Source organism: Thunnus maccoyii, chromosome 2 (genome assembly GCF_910596095.1).
Source record: "Thunnus maccoyii chromosome 2, fThuMac1.1, whole genome shotgun sequence".
Classification (NCBI taxonomy): domain Eukaryota; kingdom Metazoa; phylum Chordata; class Actinopteri; order Scombriformes; family Scombridae; genus Thunnus; species Thunnus maccoyii.
The window spans coordinates 7,575,748-7,602,754 of record NC_056534.1 but is presented as its reverse complement, the minus strand read 5'-3'; the positions used below and the strand labels follow the sequence as shown (position 1 = coordinate 7,602,754).

The following is a 27,007-nucleotide window of genomic DNA, read 5'->3' as shown; positions in this document are numbered from 1 at the left end:
TAAACAAGATGAAGTGTGTTTGGTCACTATCAGCTGATGTTGCTGTGGTCATAAAACACCGCACAAGCCTCCACTGTCCACTTTTCCAACTCTCTTGCTGTGTCAACAACATTAACTATGACTAAGAATCACTCACGGCGGCGTCAGTTGTCACCTCAGCGCTCTCTCAATTTAAGATCTTCTCTTCCTCTCGCCTCTCCTCCCTCTCTCTCGTTACAGATGTTGCTCTCATTACAGATGTTGTTTGGAAAGCTTTGTGCCGTACACATCCACAGCTACCTCTCCTCTTCCTTCCTCCCTCACAGATGTTGTTTGGCACATGTCTACCCCTCCCTGTCTTCCTCTGCTCTTTTCTCCCCTCCTCTATTTCTCATCATCCCCGCATATCCACTCCTTCTCCTCTTGCTTCACCTTCTCCTCTTCACCATCTTCTGTTTGTCTCTCCATCTGCTCTTTCTCACAATTTTCCTCCATCTCTCCACCTCTCGCTCCTTCCGTCCTTCCTTTACTGCCCTTCCATCTACACTGAATTCTTTCAGCTCTCCATTCCCCTTTTGCCTCCACTGTTTTCCTCCAACCTCACCCCGATATATCTCCCAGATATTTTCTGGACAGAGATCCTGCAGTGATAATGAAACTGAAAAGTGTCCCGAGGCAAATGGAGTACTTGTTGTTTTTGGGTTGGAGGCGGAGGGGAGGGGGGGGGATCGTGTCATAGTCATATGCTCGCAGCCTGGATAAAGAGAGCAACACATACTGTCACGCAAGCTGTGTGAGTGTGTGATTGTGGAACACAGGGTTGTGCAGGGTTGGCAAAAGAGCATGCAAGAGTGTGGGTGTGTGTTTCAGGGTTGCAAATTACATGGGCTATGTACAGGAGCGAAACATATGTATATAAGAAATAGTTTGACATTTCCTCTTGCCGAGAGTTCCATGAGAAGACCGATACCACTCTAGTACACTATATGAAACTTCAGCCAGCAGCTGGCTAGCTTAGTGTAGCACTGGGAAACAGCCTGGCTCTGTCCAAAGGTAACAAAATCCGCCTACCATCACCTCTAAAGCTCACTAATTAACATGTTATATCTTCTTTGGAGTCTCCGTTTGTTGCCTGGCAACTTTACTGTGATGACAAGACTCTAGGAAGTCACTGCTGCCAACCGACAAATATTCCTGCACATAAATCCCCATAAAACCACAACTTGCCATTTTTACTCCTCAGTTTTTGTACTGATTAAAAAAAAAAACTTGATAATTTGTAAATTAGTGAGCTTTAGATGTGCTGATAGGTGGATTATGCTATCTTTGGACAGAGCCAGGCTAACTCTTGCCCCCTTTCTCCAGTCTTTATGCTAAGCTAAGCTAATCGGCTGCTGGTGGAGGCTTCATATTTAGCGTACAGATGTTGTTAGGTGTTTAGGTGTCGTACAGGTGTTTAGTGGAGGTCTAGCGCTCTCACACAGTACATACAGTAATTATTGGCCCCATGAAAACTGCAACAGCAAACTCTGATCACTGCTTTGAAGTTTAATGTGTCTTGATGGCAGTTCTGAAACATTTTCCTCCATTATGAGGATATAAAGGCTTGAAATGTGGTCTACTGTATGTGTTGTGTTTACCAGGTCAGCAGGTGTCTCAATCTATCATAATCAGCCGCTGTAGCCATGGCTGATGGCCGCACCTCAGCTCATTCTTCACTATTTTATCTGAATTTTGGTTTTCATGCTGTGACTGCCAAGATAACCACGGCTGTAAATTGAAAGTCCAGATTTCAAAACATCTCTTTAGAAAGCTGTCACCAACACGGTGTCGAGGTCTTCCTGTGTCATGTATAAATGTGCATTTTCAAATTAAAGTTCAACAAATGCTAAAATATGTTTGCATTTCTCAATTTTACATCATTCATTCTACTTTTTTTTTTGCTGCTGGTCACAACAAGTAAGCGAAACATAACTTTGGACTTTGGTATCATGTGATAGACATTCATCATTATATTTGACATTTTATAGACTAAACGATTGATTGAATAATCAATAGATTAATCAGCCTTGAAATGGGTGCTGAGAGTCAGCAAAAATACAGACGATCCAGCTTGGATGAGACCTCCTGATGAAGTGCCCTTGAGCAATGAAAAAGAAAAGCTCTGCTGTGTAAGTATGAAAAAAAAATGTTCTCAATACAAAACATGAATTGGCTAAAAAAAAAAAGGATGATTGATATTTATTTGTTTATTTGTTTCACTCTGTTTTATTGTATTTTATTGCTTGTTTGCAACCATTGATTTGTTGTTTTTATGTGAAATACCTTGAGATGCATTTCATGTATGAAATGTTCTATACAAATAAAGTTTATTATTATAATTACTATTATTAAAATAGTATTATCCTTGTGTGTAGGTGGGCTGTGCATTAGTTATAAAAATATAAAACGTACATATGTCAGAGTTGTAAGGCAAACTATAAGATGTTGTACAAGCTTGAGTGCAAATAAAGTCTTATATATTATTATTTTGTGTTATCTCTCTCACAGGTTTGGTTCACATAACTTAAAGTTGTATCACTTCTAACAATTCTACACATATCATGAAAACTAATAATAACATTTCCCTTTTTTTATTATCAACTGAGACGAACATTGACGCTTTCGTTATTTCGGAGCTGAGCAGGTAGGTGTGGCTTTAAAATCTCTGCCTGGTGGATTTCCAGAGATATTTCCTCCCTCAAATGATATAAAGAGTGTCGAACGGGGGCGCCACAACAATCGCCATGACAACAATGATTACTCATCCCCAAACAAGTGAAACAACAATGAATAACATCTAATCAGGCTCAAAGCACTGAAGGTGTGATTATGCACACTGCTGGTTCGCTATCTTTATGCAAAGCATCTCTCTCTCTCTCTCTCTGTATTTCTCTCTCTCAAAGTGCTCTGAGCAGAATGATTAATTTGCGACTATTGATTCCTCGAGAATGTGGGAGGGATTGAAAGAGAGAGAGAGAGAGGGAGAGAGAGAGGGAGAAGGAGGGAGGAGAGGGGGGGTTGCATCCAGTATTCTGAGTAGCGCCTCGCTGCAGCTCTCGCCTCTGGTCCCTCATTTAAGAAAAAGCCAACGGGTGCAGAGTTTGGATCCACCAAATCACCTCCATCCCTCTTTCTCTTCTTCCTCCTGCTCGTCCCTTCTTTTCTCTTCCTTCTCCTTTCCCTCCTGCCTCTGCCATCTAAATTATCTGTGAATATTCAAAGAAATACCCGAGTGTTTCACAACAAGCAGGAAGGAACCGAGGGCAAGAAAGAAAGGGACAGGAAATGCTTAGAAAACAAAAACAAAAAATTTGCCCCTCCTACAGTTCATAAACTATTTAGTTCCATAAATATCTTGAAACCAAGAGGCCAGCCTTTGGCTGTGTTTCACCACAACTTCAAAACACTTTCTAATTCAATAGAAGTGGAAAATTCACAGAATAATTATCATTTAATATGACAAGGAGCGTATCAAAACACTAACTTTTTCTGCAAAGGCAAAACACTCAGCAGATATAACTTTTTAATGTGATACCTATTATGAACACTTTATATAAAAAACAGTATTATTGAAATTCTATTTTTGATCACATAATAGATATTGAGACTGTCCTCTATAGAAAAATGACAACATCAATGGTTTCAACAAAGTGACAAATCTCTCTAGTGGCCGAAGAATTTATGACTCTCGTCTCGTCTGGAGGAAAGAAGGAAGTTGGGTGACGTCATTATAGAGTAAAAGTCAGCAGAGAGAGGAGGTCGGGATGGATGGATGAGTCAACAAAACATTTAATATGGGTTTTACTGTAACCATGACAATGAAGGTCCCAGAACCTGAATGTTTTTTTTTTAATACAAACTCTCAGTGCCTGACACATTGTAAGATTAGAAAACAATTTCATTTTTTGCAACATGATGCCGTCCTGTCGATAGTGCCGCCAGATCAGAAAACCTTTGCGTATATTTGTCATTCTAATGTATTCTGTTGTTTAAATTGGAGGGTTCGTTGTAAAAACTAGAACCAAATTTGAACCTGGACATTGAGAACAAGTGTGTCAATAAATTTTCTCTTCCTTTTCCTTCTTCTTCTTCCCAACATCAATGTCACTCCACTTTTACCTTTGCTTATTGAACAAACGTCTAATACTGTAGGTCTGGTCTGTCCCTGGATCAAGGACTAAAAAGGCAACAGGGCTTCACAATAGCTCCAAAACTATGAATTCTCCTCATCCTGTCATTTGTCCTACACGTTTTAATTTAATTCTTGAGATCAATATCGATAAATGAGAGTTTTAAAATCCGATATCGTTTTCTTTTTTTAACATTAACACATAACTTTTTATAAGAATCCCTTTGTTTTTCCTAACCATGATATGTATTGAGCGGGACATTTTATAGTTGAAAGATAAACAGTGCACACTGATGAAAAAAGTGAGTTTCTCAATGATCTCAACCATATTTTTGGTATTTCTGTACTGTGATTCCATATCTCTCATTGGCCGACATATAAGTTGATACTAATATCTGTGAAAGGCTAACAATAACAGCCTCTTTCTAATTCTAACTATGTCTAAGCTAACAAGTATTTTTTCCCTGAATCCATGCGTCATTTTCTGCCTCTCTGATGGAGTGTGATGTCTCCATGTTGCACTGTCATCAACATCTTATTTTCTGTCCTACTTCTATCCGTGCCATCAACCATATAAACAGTTGAAATCTGAGTAAAGTTCTGTTGGATGTGACTTAAGTATGTAAATTGCTCAAACTGACTTCAGGTGCCAATGAGATTTAAGATCAATAATGGGTGCGAGAGGTGACAGAATATTTGCAAAAGCTTGAATTCCAGCTCCTTTAAGAACAGGATACGCAACACTTTTGACCATCGGGGCATTTAAAAATACATTAAAGTTACAAACTGCCTTCACAAAGAGAAAAAGCAGCTTCAACACATCCACTGAAACACGTGATGTTGTGAGAGAAGTGACACTCGACTGTACAGTTAGCAGATGGCCAAAAGGACGTGTTTTAATAGTCACTTAATTCACAATGAGGTTTGAAAATAACGCTCGTATAGACACACACTAATGATGTCCTTGAGCGCGCACACACACACACACACACACACACACACACATACACACACATATTCACTGCAATGAATGGACTAAATAAAGCAGAGTTGTTTGTGTGTGTGTGTGTGTCACCTGCCTGTCAGCAGAGTTACAAAACAACAAACAAGCCGAGTAGCTGGAGGCCATTTTGTGTCCACATGCTGCTGTCACTGCTCTGACCTGAGCTCAAACTCTTGAGAGGCTTCAGGAAAACTGCTGAATCGTTTCACTTTATTCTGACTCCACTCATGTGCTGCGGTACCTGCTTCAGGGAAGAAGCTCCCTGTTCCCTCAAAACAGCAGGATCACAGTCTTAAACATGTCATCAGCTGTTTGTGTAAGTAAAGAACATCTAAATAGCGATAAGTGACACGTTGCACCAAGTTAGAAAGATAAAAATCCACTTGGGTAATATGAAACTGTGAAAGTTCAGTTCTATAAATCACTCATCATCATATAATTTTAATTATAATAATAATTGTCATACTGGGGCATTTTCTCCCCCACTTCTCAAAATGTTTGTTCCAGTTTGAGTTTCAGTTCAATCTCTAAACAGTGTCCTCTTACTGTCCTGTAGACAGTAGTGATTTGCAGATCATATTTGTCCTGGATTTTGCCTCTCAGGTAACATACAGCTTTCTCTATCTTATTCGTGGAGGTTATTGGGGCCATATGCAGCCTGAGAAGAAGACTGCAGACACTAGACCGGGCTGAGAAAACGTACTTTCATTTCCTTTGCATGTTTTCCAGGTTTAAAAAACAACAACAGTGTTTTTATTTAAATTTGTACTCTATTTGTATTTGTATTAAAATGATACCGGAAGTGAAGATCAATCAAAGATAAAGCAGTAAAGACATTGTTCTTTATAGTAAAGATACAACATTATTTATCATGTTATAATCCTGATTAAGTCGGGTTAGAGCATCAATAATGCAGACATTTACATGGCATTTGTAATTTATTTATTTATTTTTATACTGCTATGGAAAAAAAATGATAAACTATTACATTTTCATTTTTTGGTTGAAGGACCTCCGACATTATTGTGTCCGTCCCTGGTGGAAAAGGTCTATTTTTTTTTTTTTTTTGACCTTTTCAGAATTGGATGAAAATATATAGTTTGTTGAGTCTGCTCGAAATATAAACAGTCAATTCTTCCCCAGGCTTTCAGCCTAAACTATCAGATTGACATTTTATTTTTCAGGATTTTGTTTTTTTTCAGATGTTTCATTGCTTCTCGATGAGGTTCTGTTAAACTTCCAAGTACGACAAGAAGGAAGTGCGTTTGACATGATGGTGGCGCTATAGGAAATGTTGAGGGATCACGATTAGGATTCATCATCTGGAAACTATGAATGTCTGTGCAAAAATTTCATGGCAATCCACCCAACAGCTGTGTAGATATTTCAGTCTCCATTAAAGTGGTGGACCGACCAACAGACCAACATTCATCCCTATAAAAATAAAGAAAATAAACCAGTATAAACTCATTTTAACAATCAGGTAAATGTTCTTTCAGCAACACACGCCTTCTCATTGTTACATTCACACAACACCACACCACCACCACCTGCCCAGTACAACCACAATCTTTACTGGGTCATTTAACAGCTGCAATGGATCAATGAGTGGTTAAAAGTCTCAGTAAATGATTCACTCTACAGCTACTGTATGTCTCTCTGTGACTCTGACATTCAGCTGTGCAGAAATAACTGCATAACGACCCAAGGCGAGTCATTTTAAACTTAATTATTTTTACTTTACATCCATGACCGTTTTTACATCTGAGTCACACAGAAAGTCTCTACCTTGCGGTTCATGACAAATCATCTGGAATAAAAATACATTTTAGACATCAACTCCATGACTCCTATATGTATATTAAACCATTAGAAGACACCTAAACCTGCTGTACATGCCCAAGGCAACAGCAACTGTTTTGTGAGAGAACAGCCCGAAGCTAATTCATGCAAATTACAAACTCTGAATAATGCTTTATTTTAATCAGGCTCAATTTCCTCTATACCGTTCCCCCTCCATGTACACATCAGGCCATGACTGTAGCACTGAAATCAGAGAGGCTGGAGGATATGAGGTATTAATTCAGGAAAACACTCACCTGCAAATTATAGCAATCGTTACCTACTTGCTTTCTCTACTCTTTAGGGGTTTAACACTCTGATAGTTTCACCCTGCTGAGAGGTGAGGCGGCGAGTGTAGGCGGAGCAGAGACCGGACAGCAAAGAACAAATAAGGAAGTGGATAAGCAATAAGAAAATGAACATCTCAGCCAAAAAGAGCAAGTGAATATAATAGCTCTCTAGTGAAAATTGATGGCACGAGGGCACTAACGGTATGATAAAAAATGGCTGATAAATGTCATAGCGCCTTCCTCGGGGAATGCTATGATGGCAGCCATGCATCACAAGTCTGCTTCTGCAACCTTTTGTAACCATTAATTTAAAACCATGGTTAAACCTTAAGGACCAATATCTATTGAAATTAATTTTTCATGGCAAAAATATCATGAAATGACACCCACCCCCTTTTTTGTAGCCTCAGTATGTCTGGAGTTAATTAAAATCTGTATGTTTTTATGTTGTGATGTCCTGGAATTCTGGTTGTTTAATGTGAGCACATCAAAGCCAAGCACATCCTATCAACTATTGTACATTTAGATGGTTATAAAGTATTGAATCTTGAAACATATAGTAATTACAAATACCAAAAATCATTTAATACAGGTTAATACTTGTGTGGACTCTCTTTTACATAGTGGATTTGTTTGCCTGGTAGTTTCTGACATTTTTTCGTTTGTGACACCTTTAAATGAAGCTACTTATGACTCATTGTCACATGTTATATAACCTGTTCAAAATATGAGTTGTGAGAAATTCAAAGTGGTTTTTCTTCTCAAAGGAATTTTAGAGGCCCAAAGAGGTTAAAGTATTCAGTATTTCACAAGAAAGAATGCAAAGAAATGTAATTTTGTGTAAGAGAAAGTTTTGCTTTTTGACCTGTCAGATATATCTTGAGGGGTCCCGATCCTTCAAGTTGGGCACCACTGCCCAAACCCATGATGACCCAAACCCCAACCCTTACCCTAACCCTTCTAATCTTAAAAAATTTCAATCTCAAGAACAAAGTTAAAGATCTATAGAATACTTTTTTTAATTGTTGAGAGTTTAACACCCACAAACTCAGCTAATCTGCTTCATCAGGACTGTATGGTTGTGGTTTGATCAGATTTGTTTGACAGTGCTGTTGACCATCAAACCAACCCCACAACTGTCATCAGATTTTGAATATTTTCATATCCTGGATGGTGCTCAGTGAAAAGAACACTGACAAAAACCCTGAAATATCTCAAGTAGAAGAACCAAAATTGTTCTAACCTTGGTAGAAATCTTGGTTAATGTACAACTCCATCATTCATAGTAAGAAGTTAAGAAAATATGTTTTCAGGGGTTTTATAGTCTTAGCCTTCAAACAGCTGCTTGAAGAAGCGAGGACCAGTAAAATTTCCTCTCTTTGATGGTCTAGGGAACACACACAAATATTTTTTTGATGCATCAATGCACAGAAACACAGACAATCCAGTACACACACATTCCTGACAGGCAAACATATACTGTATATACAACTATACCCAAACAAACTCACAATCACAGAGGCTCGCACACACACACACACACACACACACACACACACACACACACACACACACACACACACGCAATACATAAACGCATACTAGATTTACTGCAGACCACCAGTCATAAAACGCAGACACCAGAGTTCATCATAGTCTGCTTAATGTTACACCATTACCATTAACGTGAGTTAGCCACATCTGGCGTGTAGCCGTAAACTCATCTCACTGACCATAAAAACCTGATGAATCATAACCTGACCCCTCAGTGGGTTTCACTTTGTGTCATGGAGACAGATGTAGTGACATCTGGGTGTCTCTCACACAGCCAGCAACCAGATTATAGAGCTATTTGTTTCATCTTGAGCACAGACAGTGACTGGAGTTTCTACAGGTTCACTGGTTACAGAGGTGGAGTTGTATAAGAAAGACATGTGAGCTAGTAACTAAGGATGTGCAGAGACCCCAGTATTTGTATTTGTATTTGTTGAGGCAGCATAATTATTTGTATTTGTATTTGTATTTGTTGAGGCAGCATAATTATTTGTATTTGTTTTTGTATTTGTATTTGTTGAGGCAGCATAATTATTTGTATTTGCAAATACAAAATAAGTGTTCTTCAAAAAACTATTATAATAATTATGAACATTTAATGTAATATTGGTTTATAGTTTTCAAAGTAACATTCAGTTCCTGATCCAGACTCAAACCAATAAACTAAACTCTAAACCAATTAAGGCCTAAGTGAACATTGTGAATATATGCATTGCATAGGCTAACATTTAACGTTACTGCGTGCTGTTTTGAAAAGAGGACAGCTATAAGGACACAACTACTACTGGCTGTTAAAGCTCAACAACAGGTGAAAACTAACCCACATTACTATGAGCTACAATTAACGAAATAGCAGAACAAAATGTAATTCACTCCTGTTTTCACAACAGAGAAAATAGCGTTAGCTCATACCGGGAAATGTGTCACACTGAGCTTGTTATGGAAAAACAAGTTGAAATCACCAACATATCGCTGGTGCCAACAAGTCAAGACAAACTGCTCAGTCAGCAGCAAACTAAACTAAATGTTTATGTTGTTTTTTTATTTAACCAAGCCGACAACAATACTTTCAAACACCGCCAAGTTTGAGACTGCCTTATAGTCTGAAAATATCCCATATTGTTTATGTTTTTTGTGTATTACATGCAGATTAACAGCAACACACACACACACACACACACACACACACACACACACACACACACACACACACACACACACACACACACATGCACACACTCCGTTCAGTGTCACGTCATCACAAGCAGGTGGAGAACAAATAATCCACCACGCTCACATGCGGAAAACCTGCTATTTGACATGTTTTCTTTTTTCTTGCCAAAAACAAATAATTTCTAAAATAATTGTACGAAATAAATATTCCTAAAAACCCACCATTTGTGCTTTTCCAAATACCACAAGTTAAAGTTTAAAGGATAAAAACAATGACTTTTTGTAGGATGCAATTGTGCACATACAATACATTTCTTGCAACTGCAATTACATTTAGACTATATACTACTAAATTGCAACAGCCAAAGAAACATGATGCTGTACAATTTCTGTTTTAAATGTATTTGTAATTGTTATTACAATGTAATTGTATGTAATTGTAAATGAAAGGAAGCAGAAAAAAATATTATGTGTCTTGAGGAAGAATGACAAAGAGATAAGATAATTACTTACACTGAAAAATGTGTTTTGCTTACTACTTGACTTGGATGTTTGAGCTTCACTGTGCAGGATGGTGTTTGTGCAGTTTGACACAAGGAGGCTGTTTTCACGTTCATCTGCTGAAAGTTTCTCTGCACTCACCTGAATTTTCAGTTTAATCTTTACATGATTTGTGACATCACATGGTGCACTTTTTAACTTAGACAAGTGTGATGTGGAAACTTGAAGCCTCCATACACTGAGAATGGACTTCTCAGTGAAGTAGGAGACATCTTGTGTCCAATATTTGCATGTTAATAGATTCTTGATTTTTCAATGAGGTAGAAGGAATGGATATCATTTTAAGAATTTCTAACCATTTTCTTTGTGGAAAAAACAGATCAGAATTATTATTATTTTTTTATGTTTTAAAACATGTCATTATATGATCTTTAAAAGTCGATTGCATAGTATTATTAGTGACCAAAATACGATAGGTCATGAGTTTTACGTCATGAATTACAAACTAATTTTAGAGAGTGATGTATTAGATGTCAGTCCTTATCTACGGTTATAATAATGAAATTTATGTCACTGTGTGCATTGTGTACTATGCACCATGGTCCTGCTGCAAGAAAACGTTCCTCACCCCCAACACAAAGATACACACACAGATCTAGACGCCATTTCATCCATACACACGCACAGTCACTCATGTGAAACATCTTCAATATCTGCCAGATGGTGTACTTCACAGTGTTCCGGGTGGGATAGTGTCCTGGAATACATCCCATATAGTAATAGTGCAACTACATAAATATCATCTAACAGTTTTAGAGCTTACTGTTTACTATTGCTAAAAGTGTTAAAATAGATTTTTGTGCTTTTATATGATGTACGGTTCAGTGGACAAAGTGATAACACCTGTAGGAAGAACATCCATCGTAACATAGCTATTGAATTGTGTTCAAATGTGGACTTATATAATAATAAAGCCAAAAATGAAGTAGTAATGCGCATTTTATCTATTGCTGTCAAAGGTCACCATGGTGACATGGTACTGTGTGTGTGTGTGAGAGTGAATCCCTGTACATAATACGTCACTTGACCTTACAAGACAACAAGTTTGACCTTTCACCCCTGCACTCTGACCTCTTTGATGAAATGTGTAGGCAGGGGTATCTCATCCTTATGTGAGCCACAAACACACACACACATACACATGCAGAGGTAAGTAACAGAGAACTGGATGTTTTCCTCAGGTAAAAACAAGCAGTAAATGTGGTTCATAACAAAAGCACAACTCTACCATTACTCACAAAGTATTTAAGGGAGACAAAATAAAATACAAGTACATGTAATTTGAGTTTGTTCATTAAAGGGGACATAACATGGACACTTCCAGATCAGTTTATATTCTGGGGCTCTACTGGAATATTTTTGCATGATTTACAGTTCAAATGCAGCCCCTCAGTTCAGCCTCTGTCTGAAACAGGCCGTTTTAGCTCCTGTCTCTTTAAGGCCCCCTGTGATTGGTTATCTTCTGGAAGCTGCCCATTCATTAAATCCCAGAAGCTAAAGTACCATGAAACCATGAAACAACCAAAGAACGGACAAGTGTTTGTGGACATGCGTGAACGATCTGACATCAGTTCGATGCAAACAGAGCAGTCACAGCAGGCACAAACCCTGGCTTTTGACTTACAGGGAGCATTTTTTTTACGTTCACCTCAAGAACTTTGACCATAATTAACATCTGACATCATAACAGTATAAAAATAACAGCAAATCACAAAAAAGCATATTATGCCCCCTTAAATTGATTTCTGTGTGGTATCAGGGGCACGTGTGTGAATGTGTGTTTGTGTTGGGATCTGCTTATTCGACTCTCCTCTCTAATGCATATCAGTAATCAATGGGCTAATGTCTCATATACAGGCGAGTGAGACTGAGAACACACACACACACACACACACACACACACACACACACACACACACACACACACACACACACAGACACTATGTTTATGACTCATGTAGCTTACAGATGACAGCATTGTTACTCCATCAGTTTGACCATATGTTACGACTAACACAAACTCCACAACGGAGCAGCAGCGGCGGCTTTACCCTGCGTTCGCACTGAGAGCGGCTCGGTCGATCTGTCACCCGACTGTGACTGATGGTGGGCGGGGTCTGACGGCGTCTATCTGTTGATCGACAAATAGACCCTTTACACAAACATGGCCGACTCCTGTACATCAGAAGAGATTCTGTATTTCTTGTATTGTGAGACGACAGCACGAGCGACTCGGTCTAAGGACACAAAATGATAATACTATGTCTATCTATGAAAGAAAGAGACACACTGTATATAGATATTGCTCATACACACACACATCCACTGAGCTCCCTGGTCATTCCCTTTGGCTCCTGATGTCTGTGGGATTAGGGAGCAGTCGGCCTGTCAGCACCTCTCCCACCAGGCGTTAAACAGACTGTGTGGAGGTGCCAACAGCTCTCTGCTACACCGCACTCAACCTACTATACTGTAAAACAAAGAGCATGACATACTGTTACTACTGTAAAGCACTGGACTCCACTGAGAAACACAGCACATGACATTCTGTTATTAAATCACAATTATACTGTTACTATAAAGTCTTCATTACACTGTTAGTCTGCTGTGAAATACAGATTTATCATGTTGTTACTATGATATAAGACAGGATATAATTCATTTCTTTATTTTATTTTTTGCCAATAAGACAAATCAACACACTTTTCTATTTTCATCACTTTTTACCTAAAAAGGAAGCTTTTACAAAAACATGTTTTAAACTTATGTGATATACAGACCTTAGTATTTGCACTAACTGTGGTGAGAATAATGGACATCCGGCATGTGAAGCCACAGTTCAAATACTGAAAAGTGCGTAAACTTTTCAGTTTTGAGTCTTCAAAATCTCTCTGAACTTCACACCTGTCTGCATTTATTCTAACAGACATCTGTAGACAAGTCAGAGCTTAACCACCTACAGGAAGACAGCAGGTGCTTGTATATTGTGCACATACTGTGAGTACGCAGTCAAAGAGAGGACTAGACAGAATTTACCTTTTTGGTATTGAACTGGTCCTACATACAGTGGATGACTGAGAATCCTACCATATGCTGTTAAAACACAGCACAGTATTCACTGTTCCTGCACTGTAAAACACTGGACTAGATATACAGAAACTACACTTGTTGTTGTCCAGTGGCCCCCAGGCCTTTTTAGCTTGTGACACCTTAAAAGGAAACAATCAAAGCTCTCGTTTGGACTGAAAATTCACATTATGCAGAAAAAAATATAGTTTAGGTATATATATATTATTTTTAAATTTCCTGTCAGATTTGTCTTGCAACCCTTCGGTGTGATCCCAAACTCCAATTTGGAAACATTGTTCTAGTTGATTACATGTTCTGTACCTCAGATTTCTTTGGAAACTGACTTTGATTGAAAAAGCTGCCATGATTTTTCAGTTTGAAGACCAACAGCAGTTCAGCAAATGGTGTGTTTGTTTGGGAGGATTGACACCTGTCAGTTACCTATTGTACAGCCAGCCAGCCTCCATTTTAAAGGCGACTACATGATCAGTGTGGGATGAAATATTTCCATCACTTGTACAAATGCAGCATAGATGCAGGTATACAGAAGGTGGGCATTTCATACATACGACAGATCACAGACTGTAAAAACACACTGCTGGAGACATCACCACAACTTAAAGATACCCTGCAGAAACACAAACTATTGCAAATTAAGATTCAGACACTAAACTAGTGGGATTCTGAGGCAGGATAAAACTATAAGAAATGATACTATAATATAAATACCAGTATGCCATGTGTCAGAAATGACAAGGTTTTGAAAACAATATACTGGATTTCAACTAAAAACCTCCTCTCCAGAAGATATTGAAAGCGATTGTGGGAAATGTAGTAGAGTAGAGGAGACGGGTTGAGGGAAAACTGGTACACTTAAATATTGATTGCAACACTTCATTACAGAAAAACTAATTTAATGAGGTGAAAATTGCCAGGCTGTGATTGTAAATAAGAAACTGTTCTTATTGTCTTGCCTGGTAAAATAAAGGTTAATTAAAAATAAAATAAATTACAAAATCATGATGTACTATTAAAGCATCAGATTAGCATTTTTCTTAAATGTATTTTAGATTCAACTGCTACCAGACAATCACATTTTTCTTTTAATAGACTGTGTTTATATTTTTAAAATCTGGATCTTCTACATAATACACATACTGATAAAAATGGGATTTCTTTCAGTAATTCTTGAGAAAATAGTGAAAATGTTAAGAATGCCCTCTCTCACGATGGAAAGAAATTCTTTTGCTGCTTTATATGCAAATGAAAAGTTGTGACATTTTCTGATATTAAACATGTTGTTCACGCCTGTTGTGTGTTAACATGGTATGTCCTTGTCTCTCTACTACACCTGTATCAATGTGTGCGCATGTTCCTGCATGTCTGTATACTCGTGTGTGTGTGTGTGTGTGTGTGTGTGTGATTGATGTCCCTCCCATGGTGCGGAGCGGAGTGTGTGTCAGTCCCAGGTGGTGTGTGAGCGCTTGTAAACAGTCTCTTTGATTGAGAGGCCGTGATGCCTGTTTGACAGGCGGCCTTGTGCTGCCAACAGAGCGCTGCATCGCCATAGTTACGCAGCATCATGTGGCCATAGATACCCGGCACCGCCATGAAAGAGGATGAGGAGAGCTGCCGCAAATAGAAGGTAGAATGACTGCATTAATTAGTTAATGAGGAGAGGGTCATCGGGGGATTTAACCACCACTTTGTGATAAAACATAATAAATGTGACGTATATATACTGTAAAAACATACCAACTGACGAATGTAAGATCACATGTTCATGTTCATTGCATTAAATAATGTGGTACATCTTTTCATTACAGTCATGGCTCAAAATATAAATCATTTCTCTGCCAGTATTTCAAAGAAAATACAAAATGACCCAAAAAAGTTTACAATCCAAATAAAGTAACATATGTATTTGTCTGATATAAAGGTATAAAACAAATTCTAAACAAATGCAATTTGAAAAAGCACCACACTGGGTATAAAAAGAAGAGTACAAGAGTCAGATACCTCACTGCTCCTACCAATGATGGTACATATATGAGAAGATCTACTACATATAATAATTGGGCTTCCGAAGTGTGTAAATGATATGGAAACTATTGCTCAAATGCTGCAGGTTTTAGCGCACAAACCCTAATTAGTCACCAAAATAAGTCGAAATTACACCGAAATTACATTTAATGTGTTAAAGGAAACATGTATTTTAAGGGTAAATCTCTATGAAACAAATTCACCACCAATCTTTTATGACATTTTATACCCTTTTGAAAACAATGTATTGGCTTTCATTCATTCTCTCGTTGCTTCCCCTAACCTGCAGAAGCTTATATGAGCTTTACTCACTAAGTTAAGTTTAGTGTAATTCTAACCTCAACCAAAAATCTTCACCTCAAACAGTAAGTGTGTTAATGTTATTAACAAAAGTACACAAACACACTGTATGTATGCAAGTAATCACAAACAAATACATGTACACCTTTTACCTGAACATGCTCAACTGTGATTTAAGCATAACTCTTATATTAAAGGAAATATTTTTCAACCTGTGCAAAGCTGCATGAGCCTCTAAAAAACTTTCCAAACAAACATTTTACATAAATCATTTCAAAGGCTTGTCTGACTTTGACACAAGTTGAAGACACCGTCCTCAGTCGTAAAATCAACGGTTAACCTTGTAGGAACTGAACTTTTGTCCTTCTGTTTTTCACATTACATTGTCTGAGCAGGTTTTTACCCTCCATAACATTATACATACAAAGCTTGTTCACACACATATGCTTGCAAACCATGCATGTAAAACATCATAACGTGTATAAAAATGCATATGCCAGCACTAATTATGGTGGCAATATGTCTTTATATCCGTAGATCACTCCCCTCTTTCATCAAAGGCTGGAATAACACTGAATATAATTAAACAACATCACCTTTACACTTCATAGATCATACACGCTCTGCTTCTATCACAGCTGTCAGGAGCAAACCACACATTTCCAAAAACATGTTTACTTACTTACAGCAACAAAATGTGTATTATTTAATAAATGGACAACTCTGAATTTGAACAGTATAAAGATTTCATAAGCCTAAAGGTGTTTTTTTTTTTCAAACCACCCTTTGTTTTGTCAATTCAGGTCACTATTTCTTAGATGGAAATGATTAGATCTGGTGAGGTTTTCAAAGGTTCAAAGGGTTCAGATGTCTTCAGTAACAAAATGATTTTGAGCATGATGAAAACTAAAATTGAACGCCGGTACAAACACATACACACACGGAGCGCACACTCTCAGACACTCACAACTCATTCCCAGAAACATATCTCCTGTCACACACACCTCGCTCGCTCTCAAACCCGCCGTGATGGAGATTAATAGCAGCATTTAGAGCCTGCTGAGCTCCACCTGTCAAGGCTGGAGCCCCCAGGGCAGCTCCGGTCTGTGCCTAGGAACGAGCGACTGTCCTGGGGCAAGATCCATCATGGAAGTCCACGACAGGCTGGATCTCTGGAGCCAGCCTCCGCAGCTGGACCACCGACACGGGGCCATCCATCCAGGATGACAGGCACACTGAGTGAATCCAACTGGAGCAGACTTGATAGCTGCTGGATGGAGGAGCGCGGGGACCGAGTGGACGTGCGATGGCTGCACGGATATCGAGAGGCTGAAACGTGTGTGTGTGTGCGGTCTCATACAAGCAAAGGCCTCTTTTAGCATGAGGATACATATTGTGTGATCATGCATGTTAGTATGATAAAAAGAGGAGGTGAAAGAGATGAACAATGTACTCTTTCCAAGTTTAATTTCCTGTAACATGATGTTTATCCTGTGTACATGTTACTGCCTCTGTATTTCTGTTTCTATTCATCGCAGTGATGTCTGTGATGTTGCAAGTGATGCATTTAGGGCCCCCAGTTGAAATACATGAACACCTAACCAAGTCATTCTTCATTTGAAACTAATGCTGTGCAACAAATTTTTGTTCAAACCCACATAACTGTCTTTTAAAGTCTAGTGGAGGTCTAGTTTTCGGTGATGTCAGGCTGAATTTTGGGGAAACGTGTTTTAAAAAACAATGCAAACAACATCTAGATTATTTCCATTTGATGGGATGTTGCAGTCACGAAAATTAGTCCTGAGTTTGAATATTTCAAAGCATAAATATCACATAGCTTCAAAGAAGAGCCGGAACAAGCTGATACAGTAATGACTGTACATGATACATTCAGACAGATTGGAGTATTATTTTTCCAACCTTAAAGCTACATAAAGGGAATAAATGGGAAAACTGTACGCTGAGGGGTTTCATGTATGATAATGTATTGACATTACAACGCAGAGGTTAATGAAAAAGATAAGCCGGCACAGCTGCACCAGGCCCCGCTGAAGTGTTTTCTCCACTTATTGGGCTGGAGTCTGTATTTCAGTTTCCATTTGTTAGATGGAGCAATGACTAAAGGATTTGTAAAAAAAAAAAAAAAAAAAGAATAAAAAAAAATTAAATAAAACATAAAATGGGCAAAAAACAAATACCAAAAAGTCCCAATTCAAAACTGTGTTTTCTTTATTGTCACTTCAATGGGATGTTTTTTCTTAATCTTATTTTATTTTACTTTACTTAACAATTAAATTAAATTAAATCAAATTTGATCTTGTTTAATTTCATTTAATTCTATTTTATTGCAATTTAAGCCTTTGAAAGGTCAGAAGCTCCAAGTGGCTGCACTGTTTAAAATAAATAAATAAACAAAAAACTGAATAAGTAACCCAATATGTTGAACCACACACGTGTTGCATAATAATAATGTTAATGGGTTTTTTTTGTGTTTTCCATTACTGAACGCTGTGAAGAGGCTAAATGAACCTCAAAGCTGAGTGTCTAGCTGGAGAGAAATTTATATTCAGCTCTGGTAAAAAATGATTGATTATATGACTGTAATACTGTCATTACTGAATTATAAGGTCTTGAGCTGTCATGTGAGGAATACAGGTTTAAAAAGTATCCATCTTATGAATTTTATGAATGTGCACCTGTATTATAACAACGAGTAGTAACTACTCTGACAAAAACACGGCTGGATTCTGTTTGGGCAACAGAGATATCTAAAAAAAATAAATAAACAGAAATTGTTCATTAAATAAGTTATGACTCTAAAAGTAATTGCAAATTTTGTCTCTTTGTTAAAAAAGAGTCTCCAGGAGTTGGGCGGTTACAGCACACTGAGGGCTGAGGTTTGACAGCTGCCGTGACCTGTCAGTCACTTCTATTACAGTATCAACAACAGCACGCCCACAGAGCGCGGCTGGATGCTGACTGTTTGCCAGCCTCAGTGCAGAGGCAGAACAATGGCTCCTATTTCCTTACCCAGCACTCCTCCATCATGCATCATAAATAGTGCGTTACATGTTTTCAGCATTTTTTATTAAGCAACCGTGCTTCTGTTAGACCTTTGCTCTTCTTAAAATTGGTTACTTGTGATGTCAGAAATGTGATGTCATTGTAAGTAGCTATGGATCAGCGTGTCAGCAGAGTTCTAAAATCCAAAATGTGAATGTAACAAGGCTTCACCCCAAGATGTTCATTCATTTTTATTTCCATCATGTGAAATGCACACAGGTCTTTGGCAATCAACCATTACATCATTTTTCACAGTGTTTGCAATGTGTTTATTTGTGAGCTTTAGAAGTGCTTTGAGGTGTGTTTTTCTAAATTTGCACAGAGCCAGGTGAGCTGTTTCCCCCCTGCTTCCAGTCTTTGTGCTAAGCTAAGCTAACCCTCTCTCAAAGATATGAGAGGAATCAGTCTTCTCATCTAAATCTCGGCAAGAAAGCAAATAAGCGTATTTCCCAAAGTATAAACCTTATTTCTTTAGGGCCAAACTCATGACTGTTTTTGTTATTATGATTCATAGTATCCATTTTATTCAACCTAAGATCTAAAACCACTTTTACTGCTGGTTATTCTTTACTTTTGACTCATGTTATGCTTAAAGAAATCCAGCTTTCTTGTGACTTAAACCTTGTAGACTGGAAGGAAACACTTAAAGAGGGTTTATGTGAAGCTATGTAGATTACAATATCTTAACAGGTGCATCTGAAGTTACATTTTAGACTGTGGTCCATTACTAACTTCATGTTATATTCTGTATATTCAGTCATTCCATACTGAACATACTGCCTTACACATGTGCACTAAACAGCCTTACAGCACTACTATCATGCACTGAATATATAAAATAGTATGGACTTACAGTTTAGCACACATGGAAAGCATAATCCTAAATATATGCGTTATTTTAGCATAAATAACTAATAATCCAACAATTGAAAATAAACACAAACTTCTATAAGGTTATTGGAAAATATAAATATCATATGACAACTTTTACCAGGTAGTAATACAATCTTAACTAGTTCTTACAAGCATATGATCATTATCCTACCATGACACCAACACACTATCAGGACAGGACAAATATGAAAGCTAATTATTTAACTCTTTAAATATTCAGTTCCACAAGTACAGAATGTGGTTGGAGCAGAATTAGCAGCCCGTTGCTCACCACCACATTCTGGTGATCTTTTGTAACACAATCAGATTACTTTTTAGGAAAATTGCTTGTAATCATCACTTTCCATCCCGTCATATGACTTAATCAAGCCTGAGATAAAGCAGCAATGTGTGTTTGCTTCAGTCAGATTACATGTCATTTGCTTGTCCCCATCCCGACCTACAACATGATGTTTGATATGAAAGATATTTACTAATCAGATTACTTCTGTAATCAGATTACATGTCATTTGTGCTCCCCATCCACTGAACCACTTACTGGAGCTTTAGATAAAGGGGTTGGTCTGCATTTTTTTCCTTTGTGTAAACAGATTATTTTTGTAATCTGATTCCATGTAATTAGTTACTTCCTATCCTGGCGAATCACAGTGCTGGAGCTTTAGATAAAGCGGCAGCGTGGAGAGACTCTGTTGACTATCAGCACGGAAAAGCTAACGGAGCTGATGGCTATTAGCATAATTAATGTCATCACCGTAATGCACTCCAATCCTGAGATAGCCTACCTCACACATACACACACACACACAGACAGACAGAGACATTCTTTCACATTTATACAAGCCTGAACATGGAAGCAGAAACATAATCATATCTGCAAAACAGAACTCAAGTGTGATCTTTCCTTTTTTTTTTTTGTGATGCTAACAGGATGTTCGTGACAGTGATGACAAAACTCAAACAGTCAGTCAGTCACTGGTATCTGCAAATCATGTACATCGTGTCCCGAGCATTAAAATAAAAGCATACACTGTGACGTATTATGTTAAAAGCCAGGGCAAGATAGGTTAGATAGAACGTAGGCCTGTGTGTTAAAGATAGCACAGGATGCCTGAGGGGGTGTGACAGCAAACCAGGGCTGCCTGCTCTTTCTCTCTCTTGTTCTTTTTTTTTTTTTTTTCTCCCTCTTTCTCTCTTTCTCAACACAATTTTCTCTCTTCCTCTCTCTTCTTTCTCTCTGCACCACGCAGCCATAAAGCAACTGTAGCTCTGAAGGCGAAGCGCACAGAGGGAGCTGGATCTCTCTCAGATTACTCTCTGCTCTTAACCATTTCAAATCTCCGGTGCCAAGGACACCGAGCGAGCTTAGAGTGTGAAAAGTAAAGCCACTTAGTGAGGAAAATAAGCATATCACATGGAGTGAGTTGGCGTGGCTGCATTCACATCTACAAATGTGTTGGTGATTTGACACAATTTCGCAACCTCTGCCAACATTTCTGTCTTTAAAATACACATTTTGTCCTTAAACTCACAACAAACCGGCGTCTAAGTAGTTATAAACTTGCCAGAGTGAATTTATTCCCATGACCTCGTTGTCTTTGACGTGATTACATAACGTCACACAGGTAGCTTTTATGCATTACTCCTGCATAAAATTAGATGATTTTCAACTGTGCTTGAAAAAGCAGTGATGTGAAGCTGCTTGCTCATTGTTTTCTACTGAGGTCATTTCAAATAAAAGCAGATTATCATTGAGAAAAGAGTGTTCATGATGCTGGATGAAAACGACACGTCCACAAAGTGCAGAACACAATGCTGTTCACCTTTCATGTGCAGAACATAAGATTTTCTGTGAATCATCTCTTTTTTCTCATGTAAAATCATGATATTTGTCCTAATACTGTTACTGTGTATACAGAAATTGTCTCTTTTTCATCTCCTTGCCTCTTTGTGCAGGTTCTGAAACAGCTAGCATTAGCACCTCAACACCTATGCCAGAAGTGCAAAGCTGGTGTTCATCTCATGACTCTAGGCATTTCTTCTTTCACAAGTAATAAGCACCAATAGTTTTCAATAAGTAATAAAGCTAATGGTAGCATCTACATGTTAGTTTCAGGCCTGCTACTCTGTTGGCTACTTATCTTGTTGTTTATTACTGGTTGTGGTGGCAGGTCACAGAACGCAGCTGATAGTGTTTCCCGCTCCAGGCCTACTATCCTGTTGCTTGTCTATTGCTATTACCCCCAAGGTCTCTGGCGGTCATCCATAATTCATGGATATCGTACTTACATTTGTAACTCTCGTCTTACTTGTTGAAAGTGAAAAGGCTTTTGCTTTTGTACTACACCTTGTAGATGTGGTTTACACGTAACACTGTTCTCATCTGCCTGATCAAATAAATGTATCTAAATAATGAGAACGTGTATCAGACTTTATTTATTCTTACACGTTATATTCTTGCATTTGACATGCTGATTTGGAGATTATTAGCTGCTAACATTTGGAGCTGCACATGGTCATTGTGTAGAAGCATATACACAGGCTGTTGTAAATAAAAATCTCGACACTTTCTTTTATTTTAAAGAAAAACTGAAACTCAGACGTAGACAAAGGAATAAAGACAGTCATGTCTCAACCCTGTGAGCCCAAGACCTGACCTTTTCACCCCATAAAGGGTCAAAAGGTTAGGGATATAGCCAGGGGCAAGGCCTTGACAAAGCTTGAGTGGCATCAGTGAAATTGTAAAATCAATTGTAAAACTGATGGAAACAAATGTAACCAGCTATAATGACTTTCATTCTTCTAGTCTTGGTCAAAGGCTTTACTGTAGCAGTACCCTGCATAACAAAGTACCAAGCCATGCCGTTTAAGACAAGGAGTACAGTAGTAGTAATAGCACATTAAGACAATATCAAAGCTAAATATGCTGTTTGTGTGTGTGTCTTACAACCCATACAGATTAGAAGTAAGCTAGGAAAATGTATGTGGTTAAAAACTGGTGCATATGCATAAACAAACCTGTTTAAATAATGATGAATAATAGCATGTACTGCAGATTTTGCTGGAAAAAAAGAAGACATTCAATCTGTTCAACGTCCTTATATGAAAAATGTAGATTTCTAGCAGAATAAAGGTTCAGCAAAGGAAGGAGGCTGAGATTTAGTACATTGGAAAGCTGAGAAAATGTCTTTTTCTGGGACAGTGGAGTACTGATGTGATTTGAGATACATTTAATGGAAACAGCTAATCGTCTATTGTAATGTTTCTGCTTCAGCAGTCACATGATGTGCTGTGATCTCTGTCCTATTAGCAGCAGAAAAATCACCTCTCTAAACCTGAAAAGTCTCAGGTGCAGGAATAGTTTAACCCGTGAAGTACATTTGCTTAATTTCATGTCATAAACTGGCGGTATACTATAGCTGATGATCACAAAAGGAGTTAGTTAGATTGAAGATTAGAGTAAAATTGACTGAGTAAACTGACAGTAGTTCTTACCGATTAAGATATAACATTTAAATGCCATGTGCTTTGCTTGAACTTGCTCGTTTTAATGTCAGATCTGAGAAATAGTAGTTAGCATGTTGTAAAGAGATTACTGTTTCATTACACTGCTCTGCTTCTGCAAAAAAAAAAAAAAGAAAAAAAAAAGAAAACTGTCTGGTCTGCAGTACTTATGTTGAATAGATGAAGATAACTGCTGTACATGCCGCTGTAGCAAAAGGATCCAGATGAACTAAGGTGATTAGCTCATCACATTTTCTCTTACAATACATGTTAATGTAACATCGAGATGATGGATAGCAGGGTGTCCGACCATACAGGCTGTATGGCTCAACCGAAGTGACAAAGTGGGGTCAAAATAGGACAGAGCTATCATCCACATTATAGCCTATTTCATGAGTGCACTGACAATCAGACACACAAACTATAGGTGCTCATAAGTGCATACATCAAACTATTGAATTTTGACTCTGCAACGTGTCATCCACTACATATCGTCATACTTATCTTAGTATCTACATCTATGAGCTTTAAGGAAACTTTCCAGTCATAATTGCCACTTGGATGTTAGTTTTCATGTATTTCTAAGTCCCAAAATGGTCATCATATGTTACCATATAACATGAACACAGCATACAGTAAAACTATTAACATAACTTTGGAAAATGGGCAAATACAATCACATATTTCATATTTAACGTCGAAGTTAGATCTGTCTGTATCTCTCTGCCTCTGTCCTTCCTTCTCTCTCACCCATCATCAGCATTTATAATGACAATACAGAAGCTATTCTTGTGGCAATCACTGAAGTCCCACAAATGCCCTGAATCTATGTCATCAGCACATGGCTTTGTCCCGTGGATCAGGTGAATGTGAAGCAGGGTATTGTGTGATTCAGGGTAAAGATGGATCACACAGTCATGGTAGAGGCGTGTGTGTCCTGGCCCTATGCGATACGTGTGTGTGTGTGTGTGTACTTGTATTGCTATACTTGTGAGAAACAGCAGGGATATTTCTCAAGCACATATATGTAAGTATGACTTTCTTATTTCTAATCACAAACATATTCACAAACTATGATTTGAAAACATTTCATCTTACAGAAGGAGCTACACACCACCTCTTTTGCTCTCTGTAACACAACTCTTATATGTTTTGGAATAACTGATGTATGTTATGTAGGGCCGAGTCAGTCCACTATCTTTTCTTCCATGTCAGCTGTCCAGCAAACCCTAACGCCAGTTTGTCGTTTCCTTGCAGTCACCATTTCAAACACATTGGTGCAACCGTCCAGATTTTACCTCAGAAAGTGGAAACTGGTCTAAAAATTCTGCAGGTGATTCCACTGAATCTGAATCTTTAAATTTCTTAAATTTCAAGATATCAGTTCTGACCAAGGCCCCAGACCAGACTGTATCAACAGTCAACATTTGAATGTAGTTTACAAATGGTCACACATTGGGGTTTTCTGAAGTCTATCTTGATTCTTTATTAACTGCCTATTTGTATGTAGAGAGCGCTCGAGGCCTCAGTAATTCTTTCTCCTCTCCATATTGGACCTTTGTGAGTCCAGTCCTTAACTTGAGTCCACTATCAGAAGTGAGGGACAAAATCCACAATCCTTGTTGAAAACAAAACGTGTTCCAATGTTTTGTTGAGGATAATCTGATGCTTTGACAGCTTGACTTACAGTGGTATTTTCTTGGGCTTTTTCCAAATTGACTATGTTTTTCATGCAAATTTCCCTGTTTGTGTTTGCTGCGACTATGTTCATTGCTGGGAGGATACTTAGCACCCATAGAAAGTGGCCACCAATAAATATCCCGTTCTCATAAACAGCAAAGAATATTTCCAAGAAAACACAGGAGAGAATTTTGTACTAAAACCACAGTAAAATCTCTTCAAATTGGATAACTCTACCAAAGCGAGACATTAGCTTTGAAGGTGTTTTTCCATAGAACAAGGATTGTGGAATTTGTCCCCCATTTTTTGCAGTGGTTTGATAAAGGTACATGGCCAGTATGTAGAGGTGGAGGGATTACTGTAACTGACAGCTCTCCCGAAGTACATATAAGTATAAAATCAAAAAAAAATTCTCAACCCATCCTTAATCAATCCCCCTTGTTTCATCATGTCACACACAATTGTCCTCAATGATTGGTCTTAACTGTACTTACAAACTGTTGGAGATGTAAACATCTGGATGTTTATCAGCCTGTCTCAATTTTACACATATGTTACCCATATTTGTATTCATCTCTCCCGTCAATAGAGTGTAAAACAAGCTTATCGCAGGACTTGCGACCATATGACCATGTGTGTCCTATGGGGGTCTGGTGTGTCAGTTTGCTAAAAGAGCCAAGCTGCTCTCTGCTGGGACAATTAAAAGGTAAACCTGCTCACTGGCTATGACAGAAAAAAAATGATAACCCGAATCCCGCAGAGGTAAGCAACCAAAAAGCAGTTGGTGGAAGCTTCATCCAAATAATTTCTTAGGAAGAAGCTGCATTCATCACTCAGTGTTTCAACATTATGAGAGGTTCAATCATCCTAAATGAAAAGAAGTGGAAGATGCTGCAATTTTAAAATAAATGGAGAACCATTTTGGAATCAAGGACTTGCTACACACTTGGTGCAGAAAGTCTGATAGATAGATAGATAGATAGATAGATAGATAGATAGATAGATAGATAGATAGAAGCAGAGGTGTGTGCAGGTTAGAGTGTCTGCATGTGTGGAAATGGATGCAGAATACATACAGAATAGTGTGGGCATGTGTAGGCATGTGAGTGCAAATGCAGGACTGTGTGTATGTGTGTGTGTGTGTGGGCATGTAGGAATCGATCTTCCTTAGTGCCTGAGCGCGCTGTTGTTGGTGTATCTGTGTATGTATATATGGCTTCTTCAGTGCATCTTTGGCTCACCTTCCAGGCAGCAGGTCCTCCAGAGGCCCGAGTGCGTCATCACCTCCTCGTTCTTCTTGCTGGTCTCGTTCTCGTTGGTGCTCTTGATCTTGCAGACGCCGCGCGAGTACAGCCAGTAGTCTGTCCCCACGGCGATGGTCATGAGGCTGAAGGCGGCGAAGGCCCCCACCGTGGTCAGCAGCATCTGAACTCCGCGGTCAAACACGCCCATGTTGCCGCATTCCACGAAAGGGGGGCCCCCTTTCCTCTTGATGTACAGGAAGTAAATATTTGTGAGTTTGCGTCGCCACGCCAGCTCGGAAAACGGGGGGTGGGCGGCGTCGGGCGGACGACGGTAGCGGGGGGCCGCTGGGGGGGCGGGGGAGTTAGGGGAGCTCGGGGGAAATCGTATGGTTGGTTTTGGGGGGGGGACAGCGAACCAGGTGAAAAATAAGATGAGGTTTTGGGGTGGATGGGTGGCTGTTTGGCCCAACAGATGGGTCAAACAGACTTTGGCGAGGACGACAGAACCCTCAGCTACAAAGGTTTCTAAATTCTAGTCCTCAAGTGGCATTAAATTGCCCTGCTCTGGAAAAAAATGTTGACCTAAAAACACAGGCTTCTAGCAGATCCCACAAGAGACCTGGTCTGGGATCTAGGCCTA

At 38.6% G+C, this 27,007-nt stretch overlaps 1 protein-coding gene across 1 annotated transcript in view; it reads right to left on the bottom strand.

Annotated features, from left to right (window-relative positions):
• Nucleotides 1-26,589, bottom strand: part of LOC121905536 (voltage-dependent calcium channel gamma-2 subunit-like) — a 68,321-nt gene extending 41,732 nt beyond the window's left edge. Inside the window, exon 1 of the mRNA XM_042423839.1 lies at nt 26,365-26,589. Coding sequence (XP_042279773.1) covers nt 26,365-26,575 — 211 coding nt within the window. The 5' untranslated portion in view covers nt 26,576-26,589. The remainder of the gene's footprint in view (nt 1-26,364) is intronic.
• Nucleotides 26,590-27,007: the final 418 nt, after the last annotated feature.